At 45.3% G+C, this 22,589-nt stretch overlaps 1 protein-coding gene across 5 annotated transcripts in view; it reads right to left on the bottom strand.

The window, feature by feature from the left end:
• Window positions 1–1,246: 1,246 nt before the first annotated feature.
• LDA (limit dextrinase) overlaps window positions 1,247–22,589 on the bottom strand; it is a 160,351-nt gene continuing 139,008 nt past the window's right edge. For all 5 annotated transcript variants that reach the window (XM_086816685.1, XM_086816686.1, XM_086816687.1 and 2 more), the window contains 4 exons: window positions 20,383–20,521; window positions 3,312–3,421; window positions 2,006–2,105; window positions 1,247–1,860 (listed from right to left, as the gene is read on the bottom strand). In XM_086816685.1, the coding sequence (XP_086672811.1) occupies window positions 1,750–1,860; window positions 2,006–2,105; window positions 3,312–3,421; window positions 20,383–20,521 (460 nt within the window). In that variant the 3' untranslated portion in view covers window positions 1,247–1,749. The remainder of the gene's footprint in view (window positions 1,861–2,005; window positions 2,106–3,311; window positions 3,422–20,382; window positions 20,522–22,589) is intronic.

The raw sequence follows: 22,589 nt of genomic DNA, 5'->3' as shown, positions 1-22,589 counted from the left end.
AAAAAGTTTTTGAAAAATTATGTTCTTAATAATAATCTTTACTGAAAGTGCGCAAATTATTTTTAATACAAAAGTATTATTTAGAGTGTAACAATGCTCTATTTATTCAGTCCCGATCATTTTTTTATCAAAACATCCCTAAGTCTTCGATTGAATGAAGAAAAAAAATCAACCTCTATGCCATATGAAGCATGGCCTTCTTGCTCTCTGGAGCCAAGTGAAGTGCAACGATTTTCCAAGCTCTATTTCTTAGGGAAAGGATGGAGATTGCGATAGTGTTTTAAAGAAAAATGTATTTTAGAGCTTCAAAAACTTCACCAAACTCGACGCTTAGGGATTTTCACTCAGAGAATGGTAGCACCTTCTTATCTTACAGATAAAAAGTATCTAGCTAGAAAATATAAATGTAGCTATATAGATTATTGTTCATCTATATGTAGTAAGACAAGAAAATATACAGATGATTGTGAATGACAGTGATTGCACTCACACATGCAACTTTTGGTTTTTTACTCAATGCGTCGGCCACTTTGTTTTCTCTTCTTGGTCTATAAATGATCTCAAAATCATATTCTTGCAAAAGCTCAACCGATCTTTGCTTTACATTCAAGTCCACTAGGATAAACAAATGCCTTAAAGTAGATTAATCAGTTTGCAACTGAAACTTATCTCCAAGAAGATAATACGCCTCCAAACATGCGATGCATACACAATAACCAATAATTCCAAATTATATACTGAATAATTCCTCGTGAGGTTTCAACTTACATGACTCGTATGCGACACTATCTCACAATCTCTGAGATCACTATCCTGTGTAATTATGAGGATGCCAAGTGCTTTGGATGCTCAACCATAGCTACTCTTTATAATAGAGGTTATCTAAAAATAGCTAACCAACATTACAGTATGAGACTAGAGCATTGAAATCCAACAGTTGTTGGTTGTCTTCATGTTGTCATGGTGCTTTTTGAATGTGATTCTCCATGCTACCGAATTAGGAACCTTACATATGATTTTTTGATGGGCAAGCAAGGCTTCGCATGAACAGTCATCAAATTCCTCGACAACCATGGCACGTGAGGAGGATGCATGGCCAAAGGTTTCCATGCATTCAAGTGTTGTCAACAATAGTTGAAACACCTCATCTTCGAAGGTCAAAAATATTAGTGCAAAGACTAACCTTATTAAGAGCATCTTTAACCGAATACTCTAATTACACATTTGAAGGATACTCGAGGGCAGATTTTGTAAAATCAAGGAATGCCTTTGGCTATGCATTAATGGGCTGTAGAAGTGATTACTTGTTCTAATATTGGTGATTACTTGTTCTAATACATGTAAGGTAGAGATCATTTGTTATCATATTAGAAAAGCTCTCATGCACCACCGTAATTAAGACAATCTCTCCACTGCAAACCCAAGTAGTTCATTCTTTTTTTTTCCCCAACTGGCCTTAGGTCCAAGATCCTCCTGTAGATATTGTTTTTCACTGCCCGTAGGTGATGTTGCTGAGGAAGTTTCAAGCACCTTGTAGAGTTTTGAAGCCATGACCTCCTAGTCTTAGGCAAACACTTTCACCACTTGGGCTATCATCTCATTGGCCCAGCTAGTTGGGTCCTTTGTGCATATTGGTAGGAAAAAGAGGAAGCAAAGAGAAGATAGAAAGGGGTGGGGGGTGTTCTTGCTCAGAATTGCATTGCTGAAATTCTATTTTAAATGTGAAATTAAGATTATTGACACAAGGCCTCAAGAATCTCGAGGCTCTACAAAGACTGCAGCTGTCCTTGCTGGAATGCCAAAGCCTCCTTTTGTCCTTTCGTAGCTAGACTGTTTAACCACTTCATCTGAAGATGAAGCCTGCAATGCATAAACATCATCAAAGAGTAAATACTTTAGTGGGTGACACAATTAGCTCTTACACCATGCCATAGATATCCACAACACGATAATAGGGATGCATTAAAATGCATTGCTGAAGGAGGACTAAAAGTTCTTGACATACCTGTAAAGGATGTAGAATGAGTTGTTTTGACGTGTAGAAAGGAACATTGATAGAGATTCCATTGGGGCAAGCATTGAATATCACAACTATAGATTGATATCTGGAGCAGACAAGAAGGTAATTTCAAGTTATCTTCTCTACAAAGATTTGCATACGACTTGAGATGCACCCTTCCCTTTTGCATCATTATGCCATGTGTTTCATGTGTAAGTCCCATATATGATATCATAGATTCATGTCATGTACCATTTAAAGCTCACCCCATAAGGAGTGTGATTGAAGATACAAACTTCCTTGCAAAAAGACAGTGTGGGTGAGAGTTGCATGCTTCCCCTCAAAAATACATAAACTTCCTTAACCTTTAAGGCTACCTTGCATAAATATGTTATTATGTCCAGACAAAAGGAAACATGAGCTCCACACTTCTCTGCCAGGTCCAAACATGAATTGATTTTGGATCCTGTCCCAAAGTTTCTGAAAACGAATGAAAAATCAGCAAGCAGCTTTAAGGACCTTAGATGTTCTTGAAAGTGACGATGCTGCCGTAAGGCCTGTTCGTGCGGCCTGCTGACATCTCAATTGGGCCATTGTACATATGGCCATGCAGGCTGATCTCAGTATACCCTGTTTTCCAGTTGCCAGTGTCAGCAACAAGAAAGAAGGCATACACAGAACTGCCGAAATTGAATCAACCATGTGAGCATATCAATGAGAACTTATAGGCAGAAGCATTTGCAGCAAGAGAGAAGGGACTCTCCATGGCAAGGTGTAAGCATCCAACAGAGGATCACTAGATCTCTTTGGTCAGGGACTTGAAAAAATAGCAGACTGTATACCTTTGTTCCATGTGATCTATCTGATATTAAGTTCGTACACTACTGTAAACAAATAGCTTATATCTTCTGACGTGTAAAAGTCAATGTTCGGGAAAGGTTTGCCTCAGCTCCTCCTGTGGCCGTTTGAAATTTCAAAACCATTGATCAATGTTAACTCAAAAAGGAATTTAGTTGGTTTTGATAATGGTATAGATAGTCTTAAATTGGACAAATTACATGCCTTCCCCTTCCAAGTTTCCAATTGAGTGAAATCTCACGAGGAAATGTATATGTTTACCTCCAAAAGTTTGCCAAATTTCTCATGGTGGCATGGGCCCACACACACATGCATGTACACACTCGTCTTTGCTTTCTAGATTTCTGCTTTTTCTACTTTGATTGTTTAAAGAATTTCCTTGATGGTATAGGTATTGCTTTCAACAGCTTTAGTTGAAAAATGGACAGTAACCAGCAGAAGTTGAAACACTTACAGCTGATCAAGCTGATGGAGGTGGTTCTGCCCTTCAATTCCATCCTCAATACTCATTACAATAACACCAGGAATACCCGTTGGTCCAGTGTTGTGAAATTTCACTCTTTCCTGTGTTTCAAAAAGAACTCAGCATGTACTATTTATTTGATGGCTTCATACAAAAAGGCACAAAACTAAACTTGACTAGTTTTGGGAGAAGAGAAGACTCGTAAAACATTTCATCAGACTAGTGAAACAATCTACATGCTAGTCAAACAAAGAATGCAACAAACTTGAAAAAGTACTGTAAAGATTGCCTTTCAATATACGACGCCAGCCCATTCGAATCTCCCCCTCTTTATCATGTGCACAACTTAAAACCTCTTTTGATTGGTTAGAATTCCCTAAGTTACTCACGTAATTCTCTTTTGGGCGCTACTAACTCAGTTCTTTGTGACTTGCAGCTTATTAAATGCAATATTAATGGTTTCTCTAGTTACCTTCCTATTAATAGATTCTTTTTTTTGAATGAATCTATGCTGTTATCGTTACATGAAGATACTCTACTGAATGTTTGAAGTGCTATTGATAAGAAAGCAATATTTGTCATTCAAGCACACACGCTTCCTCATTCCCCCACTTGTTTGTTGCTTGACTGGATGCACATAGGTGATAGTCTTTACAATGCACATTGTGATTACGTTTAACAGGGTGCTAATGTGTGGACATGAGCTAATAATGGATCAGGGTCTTTTTCCCTCTTTAGGAGGTTTTTTCCCCTGAGCACATACAACTCTTATGAGTGTGTAAGTGACCTTATCATGTCACTTCATTGTACCTCACTCATTCTCATAAATCTACTTTGAGTGTTGTTCTTCCATCTCTCTCTCCTTGCTTGGTGTATCTATGTGTGTGTTGCTACTTTGATCTCTACTCCTAACAATTGGTGTCCAAGCAGGTTCCCTTGGCCCTCAGCCCCTTGTCATCTTCTCCGTGAGTTGCTCTTTTGATCGTCTTAGATTTAGCTATCCTCTTAGATGGAGAAGGTATGCCCTACAATGGCCAGTTAACTACGTTAACAAAGTTTTTACATGTTTCCGAGCATTTCGAGCACGTTTTGGGACTCGTTCACATGTTATACGGTTTCCGCAGTCATCTCGGGGAGTGTCAATTCGAATTGTTTTTGTTCGATTTTGGGTTTTCTACACAGCATAGACAAGGCCGTCGTCATCTTCGACCTCATCTTCAACAGCTTCAACAACATTATCACTGATTTTTGCATTCCTACTAAGTATCATTTCCACACTCTACACTCTGCAATTTTTCACACACTTTGCAAGTTTTCTTGGTCATCAGTGATCTACTGGTAACCTACTAAGTATCATTTCCACACTCTACACTCTGCAATTTTTCACACACTTTACTGCAAGTTTTCTTCGTCATCAGTGATCTACTGGCAACCATATCGGTTGCATTCAATGAGCATTGACAGTACCTGCAGGTAGTTTGGGATATTTGCATCTTGTGTGAGAGATTGGTTATTTGCAAGTTAAATGGCAGGCAATGATGTATTTGGGATGCTTTTCCGCTAAGGATAAGCTTGATGAGACCAACTACCCACTGTAGTCCTATATGATGTGTCATGTATAGGTTACCAAAGGACTTTGGAATGTTGAAATTGGCATTGAGACATGCCCTGTCTCGCCAACACAATAACATAGTACAGATACTTTGGATGGTGATACAAGTTTTGATATAATTGTGCCATCCGTCTCCACACCTCTCACAATGGAACAAGCTAGGTTGGATGGTAGGGATGCACAGACACATGCATTAGTGGCACTTTCAATGGAAAGGAGCATTATTCCTCATATTCGCTCACGAAAAATTGCAAAGCATTCTTGGGATGCGCTTGCTGCACTTTACCAGGTACGTAATGAGGTACAAGTGACCTAGTGGTCAGATTTATTGATGACACGTTGTGTGGTGACTAGGTGATGGTCTCTATGACACCACCAGTAGACACACAAGAAGTAAATGTATAAGAATTAGAACCTGGGAACACTAGGATCCTAGCTCCAAAGGCACCAATCAGCTTAGATTCTATCCTCTAACCTTTCGCTGACACAAATGGACACCTCTACACCCTTCAATCCCACTTAGCTATTACCCCCAACTCTCCTCTCAAGTCAGACCAAGCTGTCATGACCTCTGATCTTTAGCCTAAATATCTCGGCTAACTTCAACTGACAAGTAGCCAACCTAAATCTCTCCCAACAGAAGTGATCGAATTCTAATTGTAGTATCTGATCCCAATATGCGTCCTCCTTGCTCTCTTTTTGTCCTCTTGGTCCAACGAGTCTCAATCTCTCAACCCTAGAACTATGCTGAACATCCCCTTAAGCTCTGCGGATCTTCTGTCGACATTAATCAAAATGGTCTTGACAGATAGTGTTTCGGCCTTCGGAGGCAGAACCAACCGACTCAGAAACCTTATCTAGATCAAAAACTTTCTCTTACTTGTCCGCCGAATCCTCCTAACCCTTAGGCTGCCCTAATTTCATGAAGATATGACTTCAAAGACTCTCTACTGTCCACAACTGACTTACTATTGACTGATCTGACTGCTGATTGCTGACGGCTGACTCAACTGGACCAGACTTTCTCAGCTCTGAGTCCTCTAACACCTCTAAACGCTCTAAACACTCAAACCACACAAAGATACAATTGCATCGACATCCAGCTGATCACAATGAACTCACAGCTGATCTAGAATGACCAATTTTCCCACAATCCCGTCTGACTCCTATCTGGCTTCTGACTGTCAGACTCAACTCAAAATAACTTCCCTTGAATCCAAAAAGATCAAAACAACCCTTTTACCTCATCATCTGACTCCCTAGACACATAGCTGCCTGTAGTTGACACTCTTCTGACCCTATTTGACTATATTCTCTCAACAGAAGATAGCTACTTCAATTATGAGACAGTTTTGACTTCCAGGATGCCAGACATACCTTCACAGTTACTCTATCTCAACAAAGACCATATAAACAACTCAAACCAAGTAAATCGCAATTCATCAATGACGGCACAGATACAAGCTTTGAACACTAGGCTTTCTTCACGAAAACAAAGACAGACTGTCTCAACACCCTTGAGACAATGGGTCCAAACATATTAGAAGAATAAACTCAAAAAACTTGGGGTTTTTCATAGGTAGGCTCTAGCTATTACCCTCCCAATCATTAGCTTCACTCACGAATATGAACTGCAGTGAATTTACAAACCATAGGTCCTTCCGAAACAATCACAAATCTATGCACAACTGAATGACAGCAACTACAATTGAACATGAATTGAACTAAAAACCATGTTTCTAACAGAGTCGCCTCACAGAAATCACCGGAGACACATCTCCTATCTAATTCTCTAGCCCTGGCGCCTTCTCTGCTCTGATTTACCCCAATTTCACCTCAATTGCACTGAACCCCACTTTTGCAACTTTCAAAAACTAGAAGACCCTCTGTCTACAGCTAGTCTCTTCATTGTAGATCCTTCACACACTTCACTCACTCCCTCCCTTCTCTTGTTCCCTTTCTTGTCTACTCGTCTACTTGTCTGCTCGCTTGTAAATTATTCCAATTCCCCCCTTTTGGCCCGTCGCCGCCTTGCCACCTCTGGAACAATTGCGCCGGCTCCCTTGTTCTTCCATGCTCCTATTTTTGTTTTTTTATACTTTCTCTTATCCACTCATGTCGCCATGTTGTTTTATGCCACTTAGGATCCATGCCATCCTCGTTATATACATTAGATGTTCCCACATTTCATGTTTTGTTTTAGGCTCTAGGCTCCTCTCACAACGTGTATAGTTCATGACCGGAGTGATGGAGACATCAGTGTGGTATCTGATACTCTAAGACATGGGCTTTACATGTTGGACATATATGAGAGATTGGCACATAATGCTCGTTCATTTACTGCCACATGTGCTATGAGTGACACGAAGCTTGGCATGCCCGCTTTGGTCACTTATATTTTGGCAGTTTGTTGTGCCTTAAAAGGCAAGAAATGGTCATAACAGATGCCAAAGCTTGAGGCCCTTGTCAAACATGTATGTGAGATGTATTTTGGTTAAGATGCAACGGACATGATTCCCGAAAGATGGATCAATTAGGGCAGAAATTACAGCTTACACATAGTGATGTATGTGGTCCCTTGAGGACACCATCCATCAGAGGATATCTCTACTTTGTGACTTTTATTGATGACTACTCTAGGCACACCTAGGTATATCCGTTGAATGCAAAGTCAGAGGTTTTTACATACTTTAGACACTTTGTCTCTATTGCTGAAAATGAGTATGAATGTAAAGTTGGCACCCTTTGTACAGATCGAGGAGGGGAGTATATGTCGAAGGAGTTTCTTGTATATATAGAGGAAAGAGACAAAAAATATCAATGCACAGTACCTTATACACCTCAACAAAATGGTGTGGCTGAGAGAAAGAACAAATCTCTCATACAGATAGCACATTGCATGGTTAAAGGCCAAGATTTGCCTCATGTTTTTTGGTTAGAGGCAGTTATGTGTGCCATTTATGTGCTAAACAGATGCCCTACCAAGGCTTTGCAGATAATTACCCCTTATGAAGCTTGGAATAGCAAGAAGCTCTTTTTGGCTTATTTGCGTGTTTTCGTTTGTCTTACTTATGCTCTTGTGTCTAAGCATACAGCTCAGAAAGCAAAGGGTATAGACTCTACCATCCGGCCACAAAGCGGATTTTGGTGAGTAGAGATATTGTCTTTGTTGAGAACTTAGTTCAGTCCATGCTTTTATGCAAAAAACAGCAAAATGTATGCTCATGTGACATCTTTGATACACTCCTACCTTTGTACAATGTCGGGCAGCCATATCTGGAGCAAATGAATGCTCAAAAAGGTGCTGCAAATCAGCCCATATCGATTGCAAATTAACGAGAATTTCAGCCCACATATTGGTCTATTGATGAGGAAATTGTAGATGATGCAGTGGATGAGGAAAGGAAAGCCATACAGGTGTCCAAGAGTATGTCAAAATGGCTCATGCAAACATTGTGGAACAAATTAGCTACTCCTCTTCCTAACAGGACACGTACAAGTTCTCATCATGCATCTTATTCTTTTGTGGATCATGCTCTCATTGCCAGTATCTGTAATGAAGAGGAACCTATTTCCTTTGAGGAAGCATAGGAAAATCATCATTGGATGTAGGCCATGCAGGATGAGTATGACTCGATCCTCAAAAATGACACTTAGTATTTAGCAAATTTGCCTTATAGTAAAAAGACTTGGTAAGAAGTGGACTCATAAGCTTAAGTGTAAAGCTGATGGTTACGTCCTAGGACTAACCAGGGTTAAGACGTTCAGGTTGGGTTAACCATAGCCTATGGGCAAGGCATCTTTTTTTTTTCTGGGAAGAAAAAATTTCTCCTATTAGTTATTGAAAAACAGCCACGAAGGACTACATACAACCACGAAAGGCTAGATACAAACTCGCCTCATGTACAGGGCGGGAATCAAAAAAATCAAAGGGTGGAGAAAGATGCACTTCCCCTCCGGCTCACCGCTCTATGAGGAGAAGGCTATCTCATACAGGGGGGGGGAGGGGAGGGGGGGGGGGGATAACCACATAGGTGGTCTGTAATGCCAGGTGGGATCACCACCTCTATCGGTGAGGAAAGGGCCAAGCCGCCAAAGCCTCAAGAAAGCTTCCCGCCGCTTCTGCATGCAGTCAGAGCCACCCTACAATTCCCCCCCACTAACCCTTGATGGTATGGATGATGTCAAGCCAAATGCTACTCAGGCAAATTGTGGGTACCCTTGATGGCTTTGCTGCATCTAGCTCGCCATATATGCCAGGCTGCAATGCTACTTCAAATCTCCCATCTATGGGCAAGGCATCTTAAGTGGAGGTAAGTAGCTATTATGAGACATATGCTATATTTGGCTCCTAGTTTATAGAAGGCCTATATAAGTAGCTTTATGAGTGAGTTTGAGAGGGAGCTCCTCAGACCTCGACATGAGGCCTTGAGACTACTCCGTGCTTACATCCGATGGGTGTGTTCTGATGGTATGGGACGCCAGGGGCTTTGCACATGGAACCATGTCTATGGTGCTACTATCCCCCTATGCTCGGGGGTGAGCTTGAATGGCTCTACCGTTGGACGGTGAGCTAGATGCCTGAGTCTTTGTGTGTTTTTCGTTTGTGCAAATGCTTAATTGCAAGGTCTACAAGCCCAGGGTCTCTACATTGGTATCAAAGCCAAACTTGCTTGGATTAGGCTTGGAAAAATTGAGAGGAGGAGAGGAAATCCATCGCCTAGATCTTTCAGAGCTCAAGTTTTCGTGTTCTTTTGCTTTCCAAGATCTGGGTGGTATGGGACACTTGGACGGAAAGCGGGGAGTAACCGAGCTTGAGGGAGAAGGTCGGTGTGGTTGGATGCGTGGGAGTTTTGCAAAGCTCCGTATCCATGAGAAAAAAAGCAGAGGGAAAAGCATCATGCTTCTTGTTGCTTTTTCGAGTCTATGTGCAAGGAATTTGTTTACCCTAACCCCTTTTGTCAGTGGCTGACGTTATGTGCTTTTGGCTTTTACTTGTGCTGTGAGTTTCTCCTGGTTGGACTGTTAGGGTTATGTAGGAGCTGGTCGCCATGTTCCTATGTGTTGATATACATGGATATGGGGCTGACCTTACCTCTTTGCTAGGAACCCTTTTGGTCGCCAAAAAGAGGGGATGAAGGAGAGAAAATAAAGAAATTGTATGCTGGTTTTGGCATGGCAGGAACTGTGTGTTGTACAGAGCACAGAGAGGAGGATGAAAGCGCACTGTTGTGGCCAGTTCAGGCTGCCCAGGAGATCGCCGGAGTGTGGGGCTTTGATCCCCAAATGCTAGGTGTGCCTGAGTGTGAGGGGTTCACCTCTCTTCATGGCTGAAGGTTTGAACCTGGGAGCACAGCAGAAGGTGCCGGATTTCTCCTTGAATAGCATGGAGTCTTGGCGGCGATTAATGAAGCACACGTGGCTGCTTGTCCTGGACCATAGTTGTCGGGTACGATACCGTATGGTTCGTACGATACAATGCCATACAGGAAAATACGGTAAGATATAAATTTTTTTGCTTATCATACGATAAAATACGGTGTTTTAAAAAAAATACTTATAAACTTAGATATTTCTAAGTCCAGATATGGAGTATTTTAGAAAGGAGAGAAGCATCATAGTACAAAGGAAGCTCAAACAGCCATAGATAAGCAAAAAAAAAGACCATTACCTACCAAAAAAAAAAATTGGAGAAAATTTTTATTTTTGAAAAAGAAAATTTCGGATTTTTTTTTTGAAAAAATCCATACGAATCCGTAAGGTATTCCATATGATAAGCTGTCGTGCGCCGTACGGAAACAACCCTGGCTTGGACATAGGCACTCATGAGAAGATGCTAGCCTTTTTTGCTTAAATAGCATGAAAAGTGTTGGAGCTGCCTCGAAAGGAAACGTGGTACTTTCTTACTTAGCAACAGGATGACATGGAGCTTTTTGAGGAGTGTTTATTGGAGATGCCTTTTTGGAGCCAACTATGCTTTTTTTGGGAGTGTGTGGCCACTCTATGCATGGTAATCTCTGAAGTCGACCAGGGATAATGCTTTTTGACACCCTGAACTGCTTTTTTTTGGGAGTGTGTGGCCTGGTAATCTCTGAAGTCGACCAGGAATAATGCTTTTTGACACCCTGAGCTGCGCTGAGCCTTCGGGCAATCCCAAAGGCAATGTCTCTGAGTCTCCTAGGGGTGGCCGCACTGCGGGCAAGTCGCTGGTCGACCACCAACTGCCAGCCAAGTACTACCTATGTGCCATCAACCAAAGAAAGAGGGTGATCTTTCTTGGCTGAAGGCTGTACCACAGTCTCTTCCAGAAATCTCAAAGGAAACTTGTGAGAGGCCCTGAGACTGCCAATGTGCTGCTGCTGCCAGTGTGCCATCAATCTCCGGCATCTCGATCTTGCAGCTGAGCCGCGCACTATATGCAAAGAGGGGGCATCCAGAGTCTCCTCCCAATCCGCTCGATCATGCCAAGTCCACTCTCCTGGATCCCACTAAGGCCCGTGAGAGCTCGGCGCTCCCATATCCATAGCCGCCATAATCTCTCCTTGGCCACCTTGGCCGGTGCTGGATCTATATGCCATTCCCGTGCCTGAAAACCATTCACCCTCACCCTCTGCAGCAAGGTGCAGCCACTAAAATCCTCCAAGGGAAGCTCAGATCTCTCTAATTTGCCGCCATGGGATCCAAATTTCCAATAGAGAAAGTGAGCACGCCACTATCCTCATCTGCTTTGTGGACCGCCACTAGGATATCATGTCCAGTAAACACGCATAACCACACTGGGGGAGTCCACCACTCCTGAGGGATAGGGGATAGCTGAGTCGATGTCGATGCTGAGCCTATCTCTACCCTAGATACCTGTTAGGCCTCTCTCCTCCACCTCCGGGGGTAACTGCTTGTGGGCGATCCAATCTCCAAGAGACCTAGCTCGTCCCATGCTCAAGGCACCTCAAGAAACGTGCGGTCGGGCCCCTAGCATGTGGCCACTGGGTAAACGGATCAAAGGGTTCCAGACACCCAAAGGCTGTCGAAGCCGCTCCTCTGATGCAATTGGAGCTAACTATCTGAGGGCGGGCCTAAGGTGCTCCCAAGCACGAAGTAAGCTGGCTGCAAATCTGTCCTCAAAAGCCAGGCTAAAACCACGGGCTCGCATCTCTGTGAAGATCCATCTGGTACTCTGCGGCCAAGGGCCCCCAAGACTCGAAGTGCGGGCTGAAATCCAGGCCAAGAGGAAATCCTTCCAGGGTTCACCACCGGGAAGGAGGCCTCTAACAATCAACTTGCCCAACAGGGCGCGACTTTGAATAGTCGGGTCAATGAGGCCTAGCCCCCCTCTGCGAGACGAGGCTAAATAATCACTCCATGCCACCTTGGCCCTGGCTGGCCTCCCATCACTTCTGGCCCATAACAAATTCCGGATCAATCGCTATACCTGGCCAATACATGCCTGAGAAAAGACCCAGCACGAAGTGATGTACCACATGGTGGCAAGAAGTACCTTGTTTGCCACCACCACCTTGCCCGCTAGGGAGAGCCTTACCGAGCTCCAATATATAAGCTTCTTCCGAATACTTAGAAGAAGCGGGGCGAGCTGCTACTCAGGAGAGATAAATGCCAACCTGGCATCTGAGATATCGAACTAGAGTGCCCCTCGAGATTCATTGAAAATCCTCAATTGGTCGCCAAGTCGGGGTGGGTGCTGAGCCTACCCAAAAACCAGACAACTTGTGACAGTTGAACTGTGCTCCTGATGCGTGGCAAAAAACCTTGATCGCCCCCTCAAATCTCTGTAGATTCCCCCCATCTCTTGCAAGGAAATCTCCTTTGTCGTCTGCAAACTCTGAGTCCAGTAGCTCCTCCTGTGTGAGGAGGGGAAGACACAATCCCTGAAGCTTGGTCTCCTGGGTGGAGAGAAAACTATTCATGGCCTCGACGACGAATAGGAAGAGGTAAGGTACCAAAGGACAGCCCTATCTAACTGAGCAGGAGAGGGGAAATCTGTTGCCACAAGCTCCCTCAATGAGAACATGGCTGTGTGAGGCTGAGTAAAGTCCTAAGACTCCACGAATCCACTCCATGGGAAATCCCATCCGGCTCATAGTGCCCTCCAGAAAGCTCCAATCCACCCTATCATAAGCTTTCTCAAATTCTAGGAGTAGCACAATGAGGTCCTACTATCACATCCTTGCCGAAGCTGTCGCCTCCCAAAAGGTAAAGATGTTGTCTAGAATGCTCCGATCCTGAACGAAGCCGGTCTGAGTGCCATGGATCAAGTTTGGGAGAAAAGGTTAAAGTCTCCTGCTGATGGCCGTGGCCAAGATCTTATAGGCTGTCCCTAGAAGAGTGAAGGGTCTCCATTCTGTCACCACACTCCTTGGGAATCAAGTGAATAAAGCCCTCTAAGAGCCTCTCTGGCATGGCACGTGTGATCATAATCTCATTGAAGACAGCTTGAAGGCCACCTTCCATGAGGTCCCAATGGCGAAGAAAGAAGGAGACTGGAAGCTCATCTGCCCCCGGGCATTTTCCCCTGGAAAATGCCGTCAATGCCTCCGCCAACTCCTCAACAGTAAATGGTGTCAATAAGAATGACCAAGAGAAGAGGGACCGACCATCTCAAAGAAATCTCCTATGACTCTATCGCTTGGTTGAGTGCAAAAAGAGGCCCTGGCATGATACCTGTACTCCACCCTCCTCTCCTCTCTGGATCTAATCTCCATGCGAGCGGCGGCAAGCTGACTCTCGATCCACTAGCTATCCGGGGACCTCTCTTGAAGCCGCTATAAAGAGGAAAGAATCCTCCTCAAACTCCTCTCCTGCTCTCGGAAACCATCTAATCGGCTCTGGATTACCTCTTGCAAGAAACAATTGATCTCCCCTAAGCCCTCATCCAATGTGCACGCAGCAAAGCTTGAAAGAAAATCCAATCCCGCCCATATCTGCTCTATCTTGCTGCAAATCTCGAGGTCCTGAATGAGGCTGTCTGGAATCCTCGAGCTCACATGCCTGTCATGCCTCCAGGAGTCCTCTGAGGACAAAATAACCGGGGCGTTGTCAGAAAATGAAGTGCTTGCCAAAATACCAATCATACTCCCTCGGCTGCAAGCCCACTCATCAACATAAAATCTATCAAGTCTAGAGAGATTGGGGCCGGTGCTCCTATTCGATCTCAAGAAGCAAAGGCTCCCAGGGCTACGCCCGAACTCTGGAAGATGCCAAGGGTCGTGTCCCCTCACTTTGCAGTCATCTCCTCCTAGGCTGAGTACTCTACTCTAGAAACTGTGGCCGTGCCACCTCCAAGTCTATCCTCTATTGCCTATATCATGTTAAAGTCACCGCCCAAGCACCAAAAGTCAGCCTGAGGGAGGGCCTACCGCTGAGCTCCAAAAGAGGACTCTACTTGCAACAGCGTTCGGAGTGTAAATGTTGAGGAAGCCAACGCTATCCTCTCCAATAGTAATGGTAATCCACTGTGCACGCCCCGGGACAATGACTCCTGAACCTATCACTCCGGCATCAGCTGCTCACTAACAGATATACACACCCCTCCCTGCGTCCCTAAGGGGCCAAAGGATGGGGACCAGAAAGTGTGACTCCTACCTGGAAGAATCTTCCACATCTGCGGGTGCCCCCCTCTGAGAGATGATGCTCCCGGAGGAAAAGAATGTCTATGGGTTCCCCCACTATGGCCCTCTAAAGCTCGCCACGTAGGACGCCTCGTCTATGAAAGCACTGAGGCCTCCCTAAACCCCGAATGTTCCATGAAACAATCCACATATCAATCTCGGTGTGATGCGGCACTAGCAGAACTGCCCTCCACTCGAAGAGTCCTGGGTGAGGGTTTAGACGGGGAATAATCACAATCCATGCGGAAGCGAAGGCGTGCCAAGTGGGCACTACTCATATCCTCCATGTGATGCCACTTTGTATGAGCGCGCACACATGCATGCTCCGGACTCCATCAATCACAGTAGAGGTATCTGTAAGAGGGGAGAAGAGGTACCGTAGCAAAAGTATGCATGAACACAAAAAGCAACACCTCCAGACTAGAGACTACCATCTCCCCGTCCTGGCCTCAATGGGCTGAACCTCCAAGATCCCTCCTAGCCAGAGGCCCAAAACGGGTGAGAATGTCGGTGATGCGGAGATCGTGAAGATGGTGGGAGAGCTCAACTGCCTGACCCTGGATGGCAGCTGCCACCAACTCAGGATCCCACTCTGTCCCCGGGGCTGCATTGAAGCAGAAAGAGAAGATCATCGCGCCATTATTTGGCATAGAGGGCCTGGAGTGGTGAAATCCCACACAAACCCAAACAGGGGCTACTGTCTCCTCAAACATTTTGGTCCCTTCCGTCGGCAAACACAGGAAGAAACTGTAATCCACAGACAGTCCCACAATCCTGGGGCCCCTCCTTGGGGACTCTAGCGGAAGAGTGGGAGGCGGCAATGGTCATCTCTACCGGCTCGGAAAATTGGTGAATCAAGCAACGGATTGATCCCACCGGTTGCCTTCGCTCCGGGTCAAGGTTTGGGGGGGGGGGGGGGGGGGTGCTCTGGAGAGGCAAAAGGGGGGAGAGGGAGGGCTCGGATGATAAAGGCAGGGTGGAGGAGCGCTACCGCAGGTACAGTCGATGTCGAGATTGGGGGAGGAGGTGGGGGAGGCAACGAGAGAGGGCAGAGGGCCGTAGAGGCCGAGGAGGGGTGCTGCTGTGAAGGACCCATCGGAGAGGAAAGTTGAGGGGCGTGACCCGCTGGGGGAACAGAGAGGTCAGCCGGCCTCTCAGAACACTGGGGATTGGGGGGGGGGATCTCATCAAGGGATCGGCCGCCACACTAGTGGGGCCGGAGGGGCCCGCTCTGGGACTGGATGGGCGCATCACCAACGGGAAAATGTTGAGATAAATGCTCACAACGGTTCTCTAACAGAACCGAATCCTTCTGCCAACTTGGCGCCCTCGGCGGGTGCGCTCGACTTTGGTGGTCGTCTAGTGGCCCGACCGCCAACCGTCCGTTGGGTCACCCGAAGTCACGGCCTGGTGCTCTGCTGCCTGAGGGCCTGCCTCTCTCTCTACCCCTTGGTGAGGGTCATCACGAGAACCAAGGGGCACCATTTGTCTGCAAATGAAGCATTGGCTTGGAAGGCCAAAATACTCCACGCACTACTGTATGGGGTCACCTCGGAGGCTAGGAATAGATATACAATGAGGTATAGACTCCGGTGAGGCTACACAGATGCGGAGGGATGGAATCCCTGCCCTTGCGAGGGCCGAGGCATCAATGGCCATCACTCTCCCAATGGCACCACCAATCACCGGGAGAAGAGGAAGGTACTCCTTCCTAAGTCCTGGGAAGAAAAACTGTCACTAGGAAGCCCAAAACACCAGCCAATGGGTCGGATGTTGGATTGAAGCCTTGCTGCCACCATGCAAAGAAGGCCTGCACCGTACGTAGTGCAAGAGGACTCCGTGTGACGCCGATGGCAAGTCAAACTCCACATGGTAGTATGTGCGCCCAAGAGGGTGAATATCGGTGATCTTTGCAGGCAGGCTTGAAAAAGATCCCTGAGCTGTCCGCGCGCAGGGCGGCTACCAACAATTTTGCAAACCAGGGTGGAGGCCTCAAGTGAGGCAACAGTCCTGGCAAGAACTTGTAGATCCGCTTCGGCGGCTTCGGTCGGGGTAGCACCAACCTGCATGGGAGGGGAGAGAGGAGGGGGGCAGGGAAACGAAGAGGAGGATGGAAAGAAAACATGAGGGAGGGGAGGGGGGATCAAACTCGCGAGTGCCCGGGGGACTAGGGCCTTTGACACACTTGTTGATACTATCAATGCATATTAAAACATTTAAACATGGCCACAACCTTAACACATATCCATCATCACTTTGCATAAAACATAAAAGTTGGACATAACATGCACAAATGCTGAAAATGGAGCTTGCAAATGTGACACCGCATAGAGGCCGGAATGGGTCGAAACCCCCCCCCCCCCCCTTGAGTATTTTATTACCCAAGGAGAATAATATCATGTACAAGCTTTGAGGGCCTTACTCTCCGCACGGGAGATGCCAGATTATCCATATACAAATGCCATAACACAGCCCCACACGAGGCTATCAAGCCGGAACACAAGCTGTAGAAATGCCGAACCAACAATATAATCCATGTACCTCCGTGTGGGTACTGATTCTTCCCCAAAAACCACGGGTCTTCATGCAATAGAGTTGGTGCAGCAAGTACAACTCTCCACTCATCCAGTACAACAAGTACAATGGCTGGTACAATCGACACAGTGGCTGATACAGCAAGTACAATGGCTGGTACAGCTAGCACAATAGATACAATGGCTGGTACAAGTAGGTACATCAAGTACAAGGACTGGTACAGTCAATACATTGCCTGGTACAGCAGGTACAAGGGCTGGTACAACAAGTCCAATGGCTAGAAATCATAATAAATGATTAAATACCCTTGCCTTCAGTATTTCTTCGTGATGGAAGCCTCCAAAACAGTCCCCAACAGCCGGTATTCTTCATGGGCAGCCTTCAAGAGAGAGAGAAAGAGAGTAGCCATCATTAGGGTAGCCTGTAACGGTGGTAGAGGCTAGTGTGCAGCAAGAGAGCCTCCATAAATGAAGAGAGAAGGCTCCAATTCATAAATGAAGAGAGAAGGCTCCAATTCATAAATGAAGAGAGAAGGCTCCAATTCATAGATTTGGGCCTCCCATGAGCTAAAATGGCAAAAGAAGGCTACAATGACAAGTGAAGAGCCACACAATAGCTGGAGTGACAAGTGTGAGGCCACTTGTCTCACTTTGATCCACTTTCTAACAAGTGCCAGGCCACTTGTCTCACTTTGGTCCACTTTCTTGCCACATGTCCCAATCTAAGAGATGGGTCCCTTCCATAAACTTTATCTCTAAAAATATCCCAACTGGTAGACATTCTGTCATAGGCACTTTGCCAACTCTTGGTATCTGCTCAATTCGAGATGTAATGACACGAACAGAATTTCCATCGGAGTCGGGCCAAAAATAGTAACTCTCCTAAATTTTAGGAGTGTGGTTCTTTGTATTCCAGGATAATCCCTCATTCCCAAAGCTTCTACTTTCCAAATATTTAGACATCGTGGAGTCCACCAAACCCTTTTCATATTGGGAAATGTCCAAGCTGGTGACATGGGGGGTAGAGCGGAGGCTCTGAGAAAAGAGAAAGAAAAAGACTTTGAGAGAAAAGAAAAGGAAAAAAAAAAAAAAGAAGAAAGAAAGAAAAAAAAAAGGGAAAGGAGGGGGGGGGGGGAAAACGGGGGGTTGCGCAAAGAGGGGGCCAGGCAGAGTAGCGAACAGCAGCACAGGGAGCCACAACGAAGAGGAGGGGGGAGGCAACAGATCGAAGAGGGGGGGGGGGGCGGGCAACGAAGCAATGATTTGGGGGGGGGGGTGTGGGGGGGGTGCAGGCAGCGAAACAATGAAAGGGGGAGTGGAGAGAGAGAAGCAATGAATGGAGGCGGGCAGTGAAGCAAGGGGGGGATGCGGCGGTATTGCAACTTTGGGGGGGAGGAGGCACACAACGGGAGGAGGAAGGGCGCACGCGATGCAGGCGAGAGGGGAGGGAGAGGGGGGGGGCCTTGCGGGAGCTTGTGCACCATTACATTCTTTCAATTGTATAGCTGCCTCACCCGCAATTCTGGCTTTTTGGTGGAAACTCCAATGGATGGCCAGCAATTCCGTCAGCCACACATGAAATCCTTTGTTGAGGATATGTGCTGAAGTGTAGCCAATGCATGCTTAATAAGACTAAAAGGCTTAGAGTTGGAGGGTTGATGCATCCTTTGAAAATTCCTCACAACAAGTTGCTAAGTGTCCCGATAGATTTTGTAGTTGGATTACCCCAAACGAGTAGGGGCCATGATTCTATCTAGGCCATTGTTGACCGATTACCGTCCTGCACTTTTCCAAGCACATTGTGAGGTGTGTAATGTGTTCTTCTTTCTTCCCGAACACGCTAAAGTCATCCACAAACACCCTCATGAAGGTGGTCAAATATTCATAGAATATTTCCTGAACCATCCTCTGGAATGTAGTAGGAGCATTTTTCAGCCCGAATGTCATCACATTAGAGGCAAATGCCCTACATTCTGTCACAAAAACAGTCTTTTCTTTATCTTCCTAGGTCATTCACACTTGATTGTACCCACTAAATCCATCCTTTAAAGGGGTATCCACGAGTTGAGGTTTTCCCAATTGGTTCCATGCATTGAAGGAAATTAGATTATGACTAGCCCCCATATCAAGCAATGCATTGTAGAAAACTTTACCATAGAGACTAGGCAATTGAATGGATGGTCGTAGAGGTGCTATGTGCTTCTCTGTGTCTCATTCAACTTCTCCCATAAAGGCTTGTGCAAATCCAAGGATAGCTTCTCATCATTGCTGCTATGGGATTTACCTTTCGTTAGCTTCTTATTGAGCTTGAGCTTTCTTTTATTCCGCTTTTTACTTGGCTCCCTTTTTATCATGTGCAACCCGCAAGGCTCCCTCGGTAAGAGGACCATAATAGTTTTTGAATTTACTACCATTAAGGAAGCATGTGGTTTTAACCCCGTCAAGGGTTTCAACATGCATGGTACCTTGAGGTATTATTTTGCAGACTCAAAATGGTCCTTTTCCAGTGTCTTTTCTTCGTTGTGCAAACTCCATACATAAGTACAAGGTCTTTCTCATTGATTTCCTTATCCTTGAGATTATTATCAAACCACTTTTTTTGTCGATATTTTCTATTAACATATTATGTATAGCAATTTGTCTTTCTTCCTCCAGTTGAGATGGCTAGATTTATCTCTTCCAAGTCATCGATGAAGAGTCACGGGTTGGCTCAACTCTTCGTAGAGAAATTGTATAAGCTCTATGGATTGCCCGAGGAGATTGTCAATGACGAGGATCCAAAATTCACTACACAATTCTAGCAATCAGTGTTTTTCAAAACTGGAAACACGCTTAAGCGTATCATCTTGAGTCGCATGGTCAGATGTAGAGGATGAACTAATTTGGGGTCTCCCACTTGAGCAGGTTTATGCACAATCCCAGAAGTAAGCATTGGCAGGTTTCCCCCCTGCCCCCTCCCCCCGAGCGTATGTACGCACTCTTACAAGTGTGTGCAAGTGACCTTATCATGTCACCTGTACTTCACTCATTCTCATCAATCAACTTTGAGTGTTGTGCTTCCATCTCTCTCTCCTTGCTAGCTCCATCATGTGTGTGTTGCTACTTTGATCTCTACTCCAACAGGTATTAGCAATAAAAAGTCCTATTAAGTACTCTTCTGTGGAACACCACCTTTAAAAGAAGCATTCACAGAAAAATTATAAATCTCTACTGACCTACAAATACAAAACATGGAATAACATATATCAAATAAAAAGTATTCACAAAAAAAATATTGATTTCTAGTAGTATACCTGCACTTCATGTGTGGTAGGTAAGCGAAAGAGTGGTGAGGAAAACCGAATTTTCAAAAAAGCTTCAAATTTCTCCCTTGCCAAAAGAATGTCTGATTTGCAAGCTCTTAAAGAATCATTTGACAAAAGATCACGCATGCTGTAGCACGAGATAAAGTGGTGATCAGTCAATCAAACAGGAAAACAACCCAAAGAAACACAAATAATAGGTGCCCATGTCTTCAAACTAAACAACAGTAAAAATTTGGAGGTTGTGTGCATATACCAATGTGAAAAAACTGCATTTTACAAGCATTTATACCTGTGGTTTGATTGTGCCCAATTTAACTGCTTTGGGACAGTCCCAAAGGCAGTGCCGTTGTGTTTCCGTGGGGTGGCTGCATCGCACGCTGCTGTGCCAGTGCCTACAGCTAGACTGCTGGGCTATTCGTCAGTCTAGAGAAAGAGTGTGACCTTCCTAGGCTGATAGTTGTTCTGCAAACATTTCCAAAAATCTCCAAGGAAGCAGGAAGTTATGCCCTCAGATGCCCAGCACTCTGTTGTTGCTCAGGCCGCCAGGGGTCCTCAAGGTGAAGGAAGACAGTTGCATGGTCAAGATAACGTGGTGCTTGCAATGATGCCTATCATACCCTCTCCCTTGCTGCATGCTTACTTATCTGCATAAAATCTGTCAATGCACAGGAGAGGTTCTCTGTGTGCATCCTCCTATGTAACCTAGAAAAACGGAGGCTCCTGTGGGGCCGTCCAAACTCTGGTAGGTGCGATGAATCTTGTCCTCTCATGGTGAGAATCAACTTCTCCGAGGCGGAGTAGTCAGCCCTCGAGATAGTGTGCAACCCTCCTTGTCTGTCCGTAGGGTCCTCTAGCATGTTGAAGTCCCCTCCCATGCAATAAAAATCGGCCAGAAGGATCTCCTATCATTCCTGTATCCAGAAATCTGTCTGCTCCGATGCCCTATCGGCGGGGGCAAAAATAATGAGGCCCACCCGGTCCTCCCCAATCCTGACGATCACCCACTGAGCTCTCCCCTGAACCATGGTGCCCGAGTCAATAACTGAAGGGAGTAACTGCTCACTAGGTGAGATGCAAACACCCCCTGGTTCCCCTCTGGACCAGAAGCAGGCGACCAAAAAGTGTGGCTCTTGCCCGGCAAGAGCTTCTAGCATCTCTGGGTACGCCGTGCCCACAAATGGTGCTCCTGCAACGTTAGAATATCCATTGAGCCCCTGACATAGGCTCTCTAAATGTCATAGAAATCTCCCACCTTACATAGCTTTATAGAATAATTACATGTGGGAAATTCTAACATTCTGAATGGAATGTTGAATTTCAACTTAGGAATTCACGTGCATCAACTTCGGCACAAGCCTCTCATCGCACTTAGGAACAAGCCTCTCCTGCACAAGCTTAGGCACAGGCCTCTAGCTAACTTAAGGTAAACTCGAAGAATTTACATGTGACACATGGTCTCTTGTTTGGTGGCTTGCTGGCAAGGGGACTTAATCAGCATCTTGCTTGATTATTGTTTCATTGCAAAGTTGTACTTGGAAATCTGGTGATCAAGTGATCACCCTCAAGCTTGTACTACAAATACTCCTTTTGGTAATAAAATACCTATGGGGGGTTGAGGGCCGCATGCAGTGGCCGCTTGGGGGGGGGGGGGGGGGCGGGGGGATTGGTGATCGGCCCATCTTGACCCCTGTGTGGTGTGGTCTTGGTGTTCTGTGCCATTCCTTTTGTGGTTTAAGGGTTTTATAAATTAAGTTACTAGTAAAGTGCATGGAGACCTGATACAATGACATCCTATAGGAACCATTTCTCTCCCTTGTGATATATGTGGGGGCTATGTCGTTTCCTTGTGACATGGAGAAACACGAGACTATAGCACCACCCACATCGAGATATTCAGAGAATTGCAGCAACATGGAGTCCGATAAGGCATCAATTTACATCCATAGTACAGAGGATAACACGGAGCCTCAGACAAAATCTACCAAGATAGACATGGATCTCAGATTTTCTATGTGGAGATCAAACATTCTGTAGGATATTTGTAATGTTAAGAGAAAAGTATAATGAGCTGTCTCACCTTCTCAAAAAGCTGCAGTTATGCCATAACAGCCCCGTATTGGTTGAGATCTCCCTACGTTTTGGTTTGGGATATTCCTTTGAATGACTTTATGATTTTATATTTCTTATTAGAAGTC

The sequence above is a fragment of the Cibotium barometz genome, chromosome 22, assembly GCF_041138505.1.
Source record: "Cibotium barometz isolate CiBa-2024 chromosome 22, ASM4113850v1, whole genome shotgun sequence".
NCBI lineage: Eukaryota > Viridiplantae > Streptophyta > Polypodiopsida > Cyatheales > Cibotiaceae > Cibotium > Cibotium barometz.
The sequence above is the reverse complement of the archived record's forward strand: the minus strand, read 5'-3'. Positions and strand labels throughout refer to the sequence as shown.